General features: G+C 45.6%; 1 protein-coding gene across 1 annotated transcript in view; it reads left to right on the top strand.

Annotated features, from left to right (window-relative positions):
- The window catches only part of LOC126252230 (uncharacterized), a 596,261-nt gene that overhangs the window by 482,751 nt on the left and 98,762 nt on the right, over positions 1–14,748 (top strand). The window contains exon 23 of the mRNA XM_049953102.1: positions 4,071–4,316. Coding sequence (XP_049809059.1) covers positions 4,071–4,316 — 246 coding nt within the window. The remainder of the gene's footprint in view (positions 1–4,070; positions 4,317–14,748) is intronic.

The following is a 14,748-nucleotide window of genomic DNA, read 5'->3' as shown; positions in this document are numbered from 1 at the left end:
CTGGAGGCTTGTAGACTATTGAAACAACGTCACAGTTAAACGTCTGAAACGCGACATTGTTACATTCCATCTTCTGGTCAATATTTCACTTCATTTCATTATTTAGTTTCATATTTTTTTGAACATAATTTTTGCTGGTAAATGATGCTAGGATTGAGAAGTGGGTCAGAATTCTGCATTTTTCTTTTGACATGATCCTCTGGCACAGTGACTTTACGTCATAACTGAAGCCCTGTTTGTCACCACGAAAGCTGTTATTTCCAAAGGCAGAAAAAGCTTCTCCATAAGTACTCCAAGACCACCAAAGATATCTCGCTCTGTTGTTCAGTCCTTCAGTGAGATGAGATCTAATGTCTCCTCCCGATTGTATCGCGTTTCGTTGGCTGTCCTAATAGCTGCGCCGTGTCTGGTACGTTCCGTGGCGCGTCCAAGGGAAAAGGAAATGCAACACTTCTATAACCATTGTTAGATGCGTCTGCAAATCAAATCGCCTGGTAAATCTTTAATGTGGCGCATTACAATGGTTTGAAAAAGGGATGCCGACAGCAGCAGAGGAACAATTCGTGGACACAGTGCCTCTGTCAGTATTAAAATACAGGTATTTAAAAAATATTCGTCCGATTTGATACAATGAAAGGTTCGTCAATTTATTCGCTGTAATTGGCTTACCTAAAATACATTTTATCCTGAAAAAACGGACAAATCATTTCGTGGAACAAGTGGATCTACCCTATGGACCATTAAAATTGCTACACCAAGAAGAAATGCAGATGATAAGCGGATATTAATTGGACAAATATATTATACTAGAACTGACATGTGATTACATTTCCACGCAATTTGGGTACATAGATCCTGAGAAATCAGTACCCAGAACAACCACCTCTGGCCGTAATAACGGCCTTCATACGCCTGGGCATTGAGTCAAACAGAGCTTGGATGGCGTGTGCAACAGGTGCAGCTGCCCACGCAGCTTCAACACGATACCACAGTTCATCAAGAGTAGTGACTGGCGTATTGTGACGAGCCAATTGCTAGGCCACCATTGACCAGACGTTTTCAACTGGTGAGAGATCTGGAGAATGTGCTGGCCAGGGCAGCAGTCGAACATTTTCTGTATCCAGAAAGGCCCGTAGAGGACCTGCAACATGCGGTCGTGCATTATCATGCTGAAATGTAGGGTTTCGCACGGATCGAATGGAGGGTAGAGCCACGTGTCGTAACACATCTGAAATGTAACGTCCCATGTTCAAATTGCCGTCAGTGCGAATAAGAGGTGACCGAGACGTGTAACCAATGGCACCCCATACCATCACGCCGGGTGATAGGACAGTATGGCGATGACGAATACACGCTTCCAATGTGCGTTCACAGCGATGTCGCCAAATACGGATGCGACCAACATGATGCTGTTAACAGAACCTGGATTCATTAGCCATTCGTGTACCCAGGTTCGTAGTTGAGTACACCATCGCAGCCGCTCCTCTCTGTGATGCAGCGTCAAGGGTAACCGCAGCCACGGTCTCCGAGCTGATAGTCCATGCTGCTGCAAACGTCGTCGAACTGTTCGTGCAGATGGTTGTTGTCTTGTAAACGTCCCCATCTGTTGACTCAGGGACCGAGACGTGGCTGCACGATCCGTTACAGCCATGCGGATAAGATGCCTGTCATCTCGACTGCTAGTGATACGAAGCCGTTGGGATCCAGCATGGCGTTCCGTATTACCCTCCTGAACCCACCGATTCCATATTCTGCTAACAGTCATTTGATCTCGACCAACTCGAGCAGCAAAATCGCGATACGATAGACCGCAATCGCTATAGGCTACAATCCGACCTTTATCAAAATCGGAAAAGTGAAGGTGCGCATTTCTCGTGCTTACACGAGGCATCACAACAACGTTTCACCAGGCAACGCCGGACAACTGCTGTTTGTATATGAGAAATCGGTTGGAAACTTTCCTGATGTCAGCACGTTGAAAGTGTCGCCACCGGCGCCAATCTCGCGTGAATGCTCTGAAAAGCTAATCATTTGCATATCACAGCATATTCTTCCTGTCGGTTAAATTTCGCGTCTGTAGTACGTCGTGGTGTAGCAATTTTAATGGCCAGTAGTGTGCATTATATCTGAAAGACCCTGCATATAGTGTCAGGTCTGATACAATCTTAGGCTCTGACAACATTAATGCAGACTTGTGCCTGTTCTAACCATTGTTAGGAGACAGCCAGTTTAGCGTCAGGTGCTGTGGTTGCGGTAATAATTGGCGATAGTTGGATGCCGGAGTGGAAAGGGGCCAGCTAGGCTTGGCAAGGATTTAGAGAGAGACGATAACGCTTTGTGAAAGGATGCGTTGGAATGCGGCAGGTCGACTTTCGAGTCGCCAGGCTACAAAACCGTTGACCAGGGTGCACCAGAGAACGGTCCATTCAGTCCTGCGTGCCTAAAAATGGACCAACGACTCACAGACCTGCGTTTAAATTGTGTATGTACTATTCCTCATAATAATTAATTCATATATTGAAGAAATTTAGGTGAGGAGGACTTGTCCCCCACCAAATCACCTGGGAAGATTAATTAGTATAAAATGATATTAAAAACTAAGATAGCGTGGAGGGACGTTGCGTTCCCGATTAGCTGGAACAAACAATCGTCGTTCGAGCCAGTCTGGAGATAATATCGCTCTTCCTGTCCCCTAGTGAGCAGCAGACATACAAGACGTCTTCATCAACATTTGTAAACTTGTAGACAGGTTTGAGTACATTGGTGAAATATATGCCATTCACTTCGTTCCATTAGCGTTGGGTTTCCCTACCTGGGGACGATTCGTGGCGTAGCCATTTTAGCGTGAATATGTAGTGTAAGATTTAACTCTTGCTTGGTAAAAGGAAATAAAAAATGTGTTGTGGTTGGAGCGTGACCATTGTAAAAAACAGTTTTATGCTGACAGTTTCCTGTATTTGGGGTTGGGAAACGGAGGCTATCGTGTCGTTGTTATCAGTTCCAGTTAATGCTAATGCACATTCTGTATACACAATGTTGTGTGTATCCATTGTGTGAGAGTTATGCTGGGCAGTGCAATGCAGATCTAGAGACGCTACATTCCGCAGGTTACGGAATCCAGACGCATTAAGGGGGTAGGACGCCAAACGGGCCGACTTGGAGCAGGAGAGGCACCACAGGACATTTTAATTTCCACTGTCTATACTTTTACAAATAAATTCATAAAACTTTGTCAGCATGACCAGGAAGGATTCAGAATTCACACTCATAGCAGTGGAAGTTCGAAAACATAATGAAGTTTTTTTTTCATGTGAAATTTCATCATTTTTTTCACTTACTAATGGCAGGATTTGTTGCTATAGGTACACTTTTCTTCACAAGTAACAGAAATAGTTCGATGAATTTTGCACTGCATACAAACCATACTTAAAGGTGTATGAAACTCTAGAATTTTCCAAATCTATTAAAAACTGTGGTAAAAATTTAGGTAATTAACTACAAAATTTGTGTTTTTTCCAAACATGAAGTTTAAAATACAACAGATCATTCGTTTTTTCATAAATTAAATAAATTCTAGAGTTTCATAGACCTGTAAGTATGGTATGTATGCTGTGCAAAATTCATCGAAGAATCTCTCTAACTTATGAAGAAAAGTGTACAAATGCAGCCATTAGTAAGTGAAAAAATGATGAAATTTCACACGTAAAAAAAATTACTTCGTTATGTTTTAGGACTTCCACTGCAATGACTGTGAGTCCTGAATGCTTCCTGGTGATGCTGACAAAGTTTTATGAATTTATTTGTAAAAGTATAGACAGTGGAAATTAAAATGTCCTGTGGTGCCTCTACTGCTCCAACTCGGCCCGTTTGGCGTCCTATCCCCCTTAACACCATACAGCAACAGCATTGCAAACAATTAATGCCACAGACGACTTATACCATCTCTCGATGAGGAACCATTGCAACTCTAAAACCCCACGTATCCACATGCGAACTTACCCCTCCACCGGACTACTCCTGCCAGATGCTGAACTTCGGTCGTTAGAGACTGTGTAACTGTGGGTCGGCAGGTGGAGTCGCCGCCGCCGTCGATGCGCAACACGATCGAGGTGCCGGTGCTGGACGCGCTGTCGCCGCACCGCGGCTCGTCCAACCTGCTGCACCCGCCCAGCATCCTGCTGGAGCTGCCCGCCAAGTGCCTGTCGCCCATCACGGAGATGCCGACGCCCGTGCCCACGCCCATCATGTCTCGCCACGGCTCCTGCGCCGCGCTGCCCGCCATCACCCTCACCCCCAACGAGCACGACGACACAGAGGTGAGGCCGCCGCCAGCTGCCTGTAGCACAGTCGGCGAAAGAAGGTCCCTAACAGCTGTACGAGGGGGGGGGGGGACCCAAAAGAAACCCGACTCCGAGGGCGCTGCCACTCGTAGACGTAGTACAGGGTTCTCACGCTAGATGGTGTTAGTAGAGACCTTCATGAAACAGCTGTGCACACGGCGTCAGTGTAGAGCTGAACGTACAAGTGTGGTATTGTGTTTCTCTGACTGTTGGCGGGTTACCTCTGCGAAGTCGTTAAGGCAACTTTAGAAGAACAAAGAGTGTGTGTGAAATTTTGTTTCCTGCTTAAATCAAAAAACTGCAATGGAGACACACCAAATGCTTCAGAAAGCTTTCCATGAGGACGCTATGAGCCGCACACAGGTTTTCGAGTGGTTTGGGCGCTTTAAACATGGTGGGATGTGTGTTGAAGACCAAGCTCGTTCTGGACGCCCTTGAACATCGCGAAATGAGGAGAAAATTGAAAAGGTCCGCCAAAAGATCAACGAGGATCGTCGCCAGACGATCGACCGAATTTCAGCAGAGACAGGAATCAGTTGGAGCTCGTGCCAGCGGATTTTGAGTGAGGATTTGCTCATGAGACGTATTGCTGCTAAATTTGTTCCGCGCCTTATCACACAGGAGCAAAAAACCGTCTGCATGAATGTGTGTCAGGACTTGAAAACAGAGATTGCACGTGATCCAAACTTCTTGAACAAAGTCATTACAGGGGATGATAGTTGGTGTTACGGGTATGACCCAGAAACCAAGCAAGCGTCAAGCCAATGGAGGGCTCCCAACTCTCCCAGATCAAAAAAAGCAAGGCAAGTGAGGTCAAATGTGAAGACGATGATCATTGTCTCTTTTGATGTTCGTGGAATTGTGCATCGAGAATTCGTACCCCCTGGCCAGACTGTTAACCAGCACTTTTACTTGGATGTTTTAAGGCGTCTGCGAGAGGATGTGACGAGGAAACGCCCGGAACTTTGGCGATCAGGTGACTGGTTTCTGCATCACGACAACGCTCCAGCACACACAGCCTTACGAGTGACCCACTATTTGCAATCTCAGAAGTGGTCTGTCGTTCTCCACGCTCCGTATTCACCGGACCTAGCACCGTGCGACTTTTTCCTATTTCCACAAATGAAAAAAACGCTAAAATGGGAGCGTTATGACGATTTGGAGGCGGTAAAAACAGCTTCGCAAAGGGCACTGGACAATATCAAACTTGAAGAGTTCCAAACATCCAGAATGAGATTTTCACTCTGCAGTGGAGTGTGCGCTGATATGATACTTCCTGGCAGATTAAAACTGTGCGCCAGGCCGCGACCGAACTCGGGAACTTTGCCTTTCGCGGAAGTAGGAAAAAGTCGCACGGTGCTAGGTCCGGCGAATACGGAGTGTGGGGAACGACAGACCACCTCTGAGATGCCAAATGGTGGGTCACTCGTAAGGCCGTGTGTACTGGAGCGTTGTCGTGATGTAGAAACCAGTCACCTGATCGCCAAAGTTCCGGGCGTTTCCTCCTCACATCCTCTCGCAGACGCCTTAAGTAAAAGTGCTGGTTAACAGTCTGGCCAGGGGGTACGAATTCTCGATGCACAATTTCACGAACATCAAAAAAGACAATGATCATCGTCTTCACATTTGACCTCATTTGCCTTGCTTTTTTTGATCTGGGAGAAATGGGAATCCTCCACTGGACGTTTGCTTGGTTTCCGGGTCATACACGTATCACCAACTCTCATCCCCTGTAATGACTTTGTTTAAGAAGTTTGGATCACGTGCAATCTCTGTTTTCAAGTCCTGACACGCATTCATACGGATGGTTTTTTGCTCCTGTGTGTGAAGGCGCGGAACAAATTTAGCAGCAACACGTCTCATGTGCAAATCCTCATTCAAAGTCCGCTGGCACGAGCTCAAACTGATTCCTGTCTCTCGTTGATCTTTTGGCGGAACTTTTCAATGTTCTTTTCATTTCGCGATGTTCAAGGGCGTCCAGAACGAGCTTGGTCTTCAACACACATGCCACCACGTTTAAGGCGCCGAAACCACACAAAAACCTGTGTGCGGCTCATAGCGTCCTCCTGGAAAGCTTCCTGGAGCATTTGGTGTGTCTCCGTTGCAGTTTTTTTAAGCAATAAACAAAATTTCACACACACACTATGTTCTTTTAAAGTTGCCATAACGACTTCGCAGAGGTAACCCGCCAACAGTCAGAGAAACACAATACCACACTTGCACGTTCAGCTCTACACTGACGCCGCCTTCACAGCTGTTTCATGAAGGTCTCTACTAACACCATCTAGCGTGAGAACCCTGCACTACGTCTACGAGTGGCAGCGCCCTCGGAGTCCGGTTTCTTTTGAGTTCCCCCTAGTATGTTTCTCACGGCTGCTTCGTGCGCCTATCTCAACCAATCACGTAACGCGATTTTGTATATGTCTCTTTGACAACGTCTTACTCTCTATAAAACACTAATGTCTCGCCTGCAATACTTGCGAAACACAGTTGAAAACTGGCAACAACGCTGACAGCTGTCAGGGATCTTACTTCACCATCTCTACTACCCTTCACTCTACGCACCTTCTCGCCCTGACGACGACAGACACGTGTCTACATTTACGTCTTGATATGGCGCGCGCCGCTATCCTGTGATCTTGTTCAGAGCGCGCACTGTAATCGATTATACAGGATGGCGCTCGAAATGTGTTACCAATTGTTTCTTTCACAATTTACGACGCACATGAGATATCCCGCTGGGATATTTACAAAAGTACCAGCAGAGCTTGGAAAAACAAATGAGTTACGAAATGATGTGTAATTCACAATACTGCCGCTAGGAGACGTAAGCAGCAATGGCTGACAATGGAAGACTGACGACACAGCAACGATCGGCAATTGTGTTACTTTTTCATGAAACGAAAAGCCTTGTTGTGACTTAAGAGGCGTTTTCGACAACAGTTTAACACACGATGGGTCCCTTGCAAGAACACCACCAACAGATTGTACGATAACTTTGTACAGGAAGGAACAGTATTGGAAGCGAAGCGACCTCGGCCTAGGCCTGTTTGTTCGCCGGAGATTATTGAAGCGGTACGAGTTGCTGTACAGAGAAGTCCCGGGAAATCGTGTAAAAACGCAGCAGTGCAACTGGGAATATCCAGACCCTCAGTTCAACGCATTCTTAAAAGTGACCTCCACCCGTACAAGATCACCTGTCCACAGAAGCTCACTGACGAACACAAGCAGCAGAGACTACTGTTTGCTCAGTGGGCGGAGGATAGGGAAGAAACTCTCAACAACGTTTAGTTTTCAGACGAGGCGCATTTTCATTTAGACGGTGTGGTTAATAAACAAAATGTACGCTTTTGGGACACTGAAAACCCACAAGTGCTTCATGAACGACAACATTATGCTCCGAGGATTACAGCGTGGGCAGCAATTTCCAGTCACGGACTTATTGGACCCTTTTTCTTTGAAGAAACTGTGAACAGAGAGCGTTATTTGAGCATACTTCGCAATAGCTTCATTCCACAGCTTCTTGCTACTGCCTTGCCCTTCAACACGCAGTGGTTCATGCAAGATGGAGCAAGGCCACATACTGCAAACACTATGTTGGAGTTTTTACACGAGCATTTCGACATGCGGATCATTTCACTCAGGTTTCCAGGTCGCTTCAATGACGGACAAAATTGGCCCCCCAATAGTCCAGACCTCAATCCATGTGACTTTTTTCTTTGAGGGTACCTAAAGGAAAAAATTTTCCCGAAACGTTCACGTGATTTAATGGAGCTCAGAAGACTTATTCTTCAAGCTTGCAGGGAAATTATGGAAGACATGTGCCGTAGGTAGTGTTCGTTTGAAGGCAGTTAGGAAACGAAATAGTGAACACATTGAGCATGTGCTGAGTTAGAACAAATCTCCATGGACGGCTCTTCATTGTAGTATATGCTCCTTTCAGATTGTATTGACAATAATGTTTATATTCAAAAACAAAATCGTAACACATTCCGTGCGCCACCCTGTAGTTCGCTGCCCTGGTGCGGGTGGCGCTCCGGTGGCGATTTGCTGTGACGTCGCTGGCGTGTGTTTGCGGTGGCCGGCGGAAAGCGAGAGAGTAGTTGGTTTCCGGGTATTGCACGGAACGTGAAGTTCGCTCTGGCTGACCTGCTAGTGACTAGCGCTAAGGTTGTTGTGCGTCGCAATATGAGCAGAGTGGTCTGGGGCGGAGGCGACTCGCCGCTGTGCTGGCCATGCGGTGGTGATTAATTGGAGTCGGCGTAGTTGTTCTTCCTGCCTGACTGGTGTGGAGGTCCGGTGGGGTCCTGTGATACTCTGGCCCGGAGGCAACTAGTTGCTGAATTTTGGAGTCGTGTGCCAGGTTAGGGTGGGGGCTCGGTTGGCTCGTCAGATTTTCCCCTGGAAGCTCCGGCACCGGTTTCTGAACTTCATTCTGATGTGGGACGGCGTTGTTGGAACTTTTTGCTGTGTGTGTGTGGCTCATTACGATATTTGTTGGTAATAATTTATTTGCTCAACTGGAGTCCTGCCCAGAGTTGCGTTCGTGTATGGGATATTTGGCATTCCATGTGTTAGGTAAAGTCTGCCTACGAAGGGCGGTTTTGTACAGTATGTACATAGTGAATTACTGCTGCTTGGTATATGTGGTCTTCTGGGACCTTAACAACACGATCTCGTCAATTTGATTGTGTAACAGCATTTAGTGGTATGTTCTGTATTTTTCTCACTGTTTTATTATTAACTTGGTGGAATAGTCGCGTTTGGTGTCGTTAAGGCACTTCTAAGACTGTGGTTTGACTATTCATGTGACGGATAGTCTGAGGATGGGAGTACTATTTCAACGCATCCTGTCTTGATCTGGCGTCAGCACTGAGATCGCCATCGATATGGTGGCTGAAGAGGAGTCTTGGGCGGCCAGGTTAGCTAAGGAGGGGCGCACCAGGCCAGGCAGGAAATTGAACAGCAAAAAGTTCCAACAACGCCGTCCCACATCAGAATGAAGTTCAGAAACCGCTGCTGGAGCTTCCAGGGGAAAATCTGACGAGCCAACCGAGCCTCCACCCTAACCTGGCAGACGACTCCAACATTCAGGAACTAGTTGTCTCCGGGCTAGAGTATCAGGACCCCACCGGACCTCCACATCAGACAGGCAGGAAGAACAACTACGCCAATTAATCACCACCGCATGGCCAGCACAGCGGCGAGTCGACTCCGCCCCAGACCACTCTGCTCATATTGCGAGGCACAACAACCTTAGCGCTAGTCACAAGCAGGTCAGGCAGAGCGAACTTCACGTTCCATGCAATACCCGGAAACCAACTACCCTCTCGCTTTCCGCCGGCCACCGCAAACACACGCCAGCGACGTCATAGCAAATCGCCACAGGAGCGCCACCCGCACCAGGACAGAGAACTATAATCGATTACAGTGCGCGCTCTGAACAAGATCACAGAATAGCGCGCGCGCCATATCACATCTCTACAGCGCAAGCCACTAAATAATGTGTGACAGAGGGTACATAGAGTCGTCTTCGTCGTTGTTGTATTTGTTGTTGTGGTCCCCCGTCAGAAGGCTGCTTTGATGCAGCTATCCTGTACAAGCCTATTCGTCTCTGTATAACTACTGCTACCTACATCCACTTGTATGTGCCTGTTGTAGCCGAAGCTCGATCTCCCTCTTCAAATTAACGCCCCCCCCCCCCCACACACACACACACACATACACGCACACATTTCTCCATTACCAAACTGACGATTCTTTGATTCCTCAGACCATATCCTACCAACCGATCCCTTCTTTTTATCAAGTTGTGCCATAAATTTCTTTCCAATACCACTGAGTACCTCTTCATTAGTTATCCAATCTACTCATCTAATTTTCAGCATTTTCTGCAGCAACATCTCTTAAGGGGGGTAGGACGTCAAACGGGTCGACTTGGAACAGGAGAGGCACCACAGGACATTTTATTTTGTACTGTCTATACTTAAATAAATTCATAAAACTTTGTAAGCATGACCAGGAAGGATTCAGGATTCACACTCATAGCAGTGGAAGTGCAAAAACATAACAAAATAAATTTTTTTTTAGATATGAAATTTCATCATTTTTCACTTACTGTTGGCTACATTTGTTGCTATAGGTACATTTTTCTTCACAATTAAGACAGATTCTTTGATGAATTTTACACAGCATACAAACCATACTTACAGGTGTATGAAACTCTAGAATTTTCCAAATCTATTAAAAACTGTGGTAAAAATTGAGATAAATAACTACAAAATTTGATTTTTTCTAAACATAATGTTTAAAACGTAACAACTCATTCATTTTTTCACAAATAGATTCTAGAGTTTCAGACACCTGCTGTGCAAAATTCATCGAACAGTCTCTCTTACTTATGAAGAAAAGTGTACCTATAGCAACAAATGCAGCCAACAGTAAATGAAAAAATGATGAAATTTCACATGTAAAAAAAATTATTGTGTTACGTTTTTGAACTTCCGCTACTACGAGTGTGAATCCTGAATCCTTCCTGGTCATGCTGACAAAGTTTTATGAATTTACTTGTAAAAGTATAGACAGTGGAAATTAAAATGTCCTGTGGTGCATCTCCTGCTCCAAGACGGCCCGTTTGACGTCCCACCCCCCTTAAACGCTTCTATTTCTTCTTGTATGTATTACTAGCTGAGTACCTAGCATTGCTCCAGTATGTTCTTACTCTAGTCCTGTATTAGTCCATCTCCTTCTTCCCATTCTGTCTATCTCCTGCTTCCCTATCTCTCTCATCATCTCCTCCAAACCTCTCTCTCTGTCTACCTCTTCCACTGCCATTCTCGGTCCATATCCTCCTGCCCCTTTCTCTGTCCACCTCTTCCTTCTCCCCTCTCTATCTCCTCCTTCCCTACCGATTTGACTATCTCCTCCACAAGCCTCTCTCTATCCGCCTCCTCCACCACCCACTCCCCCTCTCTCTCCTCCTGCCCCTCTCTGTCCATCTCATCCTAACCCTTTCTCTGTCTATCTGCTCTTCCCCCCTACCCCTGTCCATCTGCTTGTCCCCTCCCTGCCCATCTGCTCCTTCCTCATCTTATTGTATGTCCTTCTCTTCTATCAATCTCCTACCACTCCCTCGCTCTGTTCATCTCGTTTCCGACCTCTTTGTCCACTTCCTCCTTCCCATCTCCTCCTTCCTCTCTCCCTCTGCCCATCTCTTCCTCCCCCTGACTCTGTCTATCTCCTCTTTCCTTTCTCTGACCATCTTCTCCTCTCCCCTCTCTCTGTCCATTTCCCCTCTTCCTCTCTCTGTGCATCTCCTCCCCCCTACCTGTGCCCATCTCCTCCTTCCCCTCCTTCTTTGTCCATCTCTTCCTCCCTCCATCTTTCCCCACATTATCACCCTCACCCCAATTGGGGACTGGTGGTCCTTGCCCCCACAATATTTATTTCCAGATCTTATCTAATACGTGTACCAAATTTAGTTGATATCGTTTCAGGGGCTCCAGTACCCAACTCGCTTTATTTGTTCATGAGACCCAGAAAATATTAGATACTGGCTCAGGTAGATGCCATTTTCCTTGACTTCCGGAAGGCGTTCGATGCAGTTCCGCACTTTCACCTGATAAACAAAGTAATAGCCTACGGAATATCAGACCAGCTGTTCGACTGGATTGAAGAGTTTTTACAATAGAACACAGCATGTTGTTCTCAATGCAGAGACGTCTACAGACGTTAAAGTAACCTCTGGCGTGCCACAGGGGAGTGTTATGGGACCATTCCTTTTCACAATATACATAAATGACCTAGTAGATAGTGTCGGAAGTTCCGTGCGGCTTTTCGCGGAGGATGCTTTAGTATTCAGAGAAGTTGCAGCATTAGAAAATTGCAGCGAAATGCAGGAAGATCTGCAGCGGATAGGCACTTGGTGCAGGGAGTGGCAGCTGACCCTTAACATAGATAAATGTAATGTATTGCGAATACACAGAAAGAAGGATCCGTTATTGTATGATTATATGATAGCGGAACAAACACTGGTAGCAGTTATTTCTGTAAAATATCTGGGAGTATGCGTACGGAACGATTTGAAGTGGAATGATCATACAAATTTAATTGTTGGTAAGGCGGGTGCCAGGTTGAGATTCATTGGGAGAGTTCTTAGAAAATGTAGTCCATCAACAAAGAAGGTGGCTTACAAAACACTCGTTAGACCTATACTTGAGTATTGTTCATCAGTGTGGGATCCGTACCAGGTCGGGTTGAAAGAGAGAGAAGGTCCAAAGAAGAGCGGCGCGTTTCGTCACAGGGTTATCTGGTAAGCGTGATAGCGTTACGGAGATGTTTAGCAAACTCAAGTGGCAGACTCTGCAAGAGAGGCCCTCTGCATCGCGGTGTAGCTTGCTGTCCAGGTTGCGAGAGGGTGCGTTTCTGGATGAGGTTTCGAATATATTGCTTCCCCCTACTTATACCTCCCGAGGAGATCACGAATCTAAAATTAGAGAGATTCGAGCGCGCACGGAGGCTTTCCGGCAGTCGTTCTTCCCGCGAACCATACGCGACTTGGATAGGGAGGTAATGACAGTAGCACGTAAAGTGCCCTCCGCCACACACCGTTGGGTGGCTTGCGGAGTATAAATGTACATGTAGATGTAGATGTACTGTGTGAAACAGCGAAGAAATATCTTATGTCAAATGTACTCGATGCACTTCTCGCGTTATTCTCTATGAAAATACGAGATTTCGGCAGTATCAACACCTACATCTACACTCCACAAGCCACTTTATGTTTTGTGCCAGAGGGTTATCTTCTTCATGAAACCAGTTGACTCCCGACCTCCCCTGTCGGATACGTAATTGTAGGGTTCCCCTTAATAGATCAGGCATGCAGACATGCAGCAAGCAGCTTCTAGGGTAGCACAGTACATGGCGTGCACATGGGCCTTTTTTTTAGGTTAGAGAAAACCTCCCTTGGGATCAGAGACGATTTGCCTGATAAATTAGCCACAGTGTCCTCAGAGAATGTTAGTCGTCGCAGATCAGAGATAGGAAGGGTTAATATGATTTTAGGAAACGGCAGGAGCATCCAAGGAAAGGTCCCAGAATTAATACCGCTTACTAGAGGTTATAATCTACAGACAGTATTAGGAATAGAAAGTTGATTGAAACTGGACGTTAATGAGAGCTAAATCCTAAGTTCAAATTGGAATATTTGTCGTAATGATAGTTTAGTCGCCAATGGTGGCGGCGTATTTATTGCAGTAAAGAATTCGATAAAGTCTAGCGACTTTATGAAGGATTCAGATTTTCAACTAATCTGGGTGACGTTAGGTAGCGAATATCGGTCAAATATAGTAATCGGGCGCTTTTATAGACCGCGTGGGTCAGGAGCTCTAGTGGTGGAGCGCTTCAGACAGAACTTGCTGAATGTCGTTAACAACTTTTCTGATCAATCCGTTGTAATAGGGGGTTACTTCAACTTGCCAGGTACAGATTGGGTGTGTCATGCTACCAAAACTGGTGCCAAAGACTGGAATTCGTTTGACATTGTTCTGCATATCTTGTACGAAAATTACTTTGAGCAAACAGATAGAGAACCAATTCGAGAAGGTGACGTCTTAGCCATCCCAGCAACAAACGGACCTGAACTTATTGAATCACTTGACATAGAGGAAGGTATCAGTGACCATAAAGCAGTGATAGCATCTATGACAACAGGTCTTACAAAGAATGTTAAGAATGGTAGGAAGATATTTTTGGTTAGCAAGAATGACAGGCTACAAATTTCAGAGTATCTGAGCAGTCAGCAATATTCGTAGATGAAGGTGAAGATGTGGAGAACTAATTGAAAAAATTCAAAGGCATCGTGCGATGTTCCCTAATCAAGTATGATCCGAGTGAGGTCTTAAGAGATGGGAAAGGCTCACTATGGTTTAATAGCCATGTTAGAAAACTGCTACGTAAACAAAGAGAACTTCATCTCAGATTGAAGAGAAGTATAAACCTAGTTGACAAACAAAAACTGAACGAAGCGAAAATGAGCGTTACGAGAGCAATAAGAGAAGCGTTCAGTGCCTTTGAAAGTAAATCTTTGCAATCGATCTGAGTAAAAATCCTAAGAGGTTTTGGTAGTATGTAAAATCGGTAAATGGGTCAATCATCAATTCATTGATACTGGCACCGAAAAGGGAGATAACAGTGAGAAGGCCGAAATACTGAATTCGGTCTTCCGAAATTAATTCACCGCAGAAGATCGTAGCATGGTCCCGCGTTTCAATAATTGTACGGACGTCCAAATGGCAGATATTGAGATAACCGATTGACAGATGTAAAGGTAATTTCCGGAGTACCCTAATGAAGTGTGATAGGACCGTTACTGTTTACAATACATATAAATGATCTAGTAGAAAGCATG

Source organism: Schistocerca nitens, chromosome 4 (genome assembly GCF_023898315.1).
Source record: "Schistocerca nitens isolate TAMUIC-IGC-003100 chromosome 4, iqSchNite1.1, whole genome shotgun sequence".
Lineage (NCBI taxonomy): Eukaryota > Metazoa > Arthropoda > Insecta > Orthoptera > Acrididae > Schistocerca > Schistocerca nitens.
Note: the sequence above shows the minus strand (reverse complement) of the source record. Positions and strands in the feature narration are given on the sequence as shown.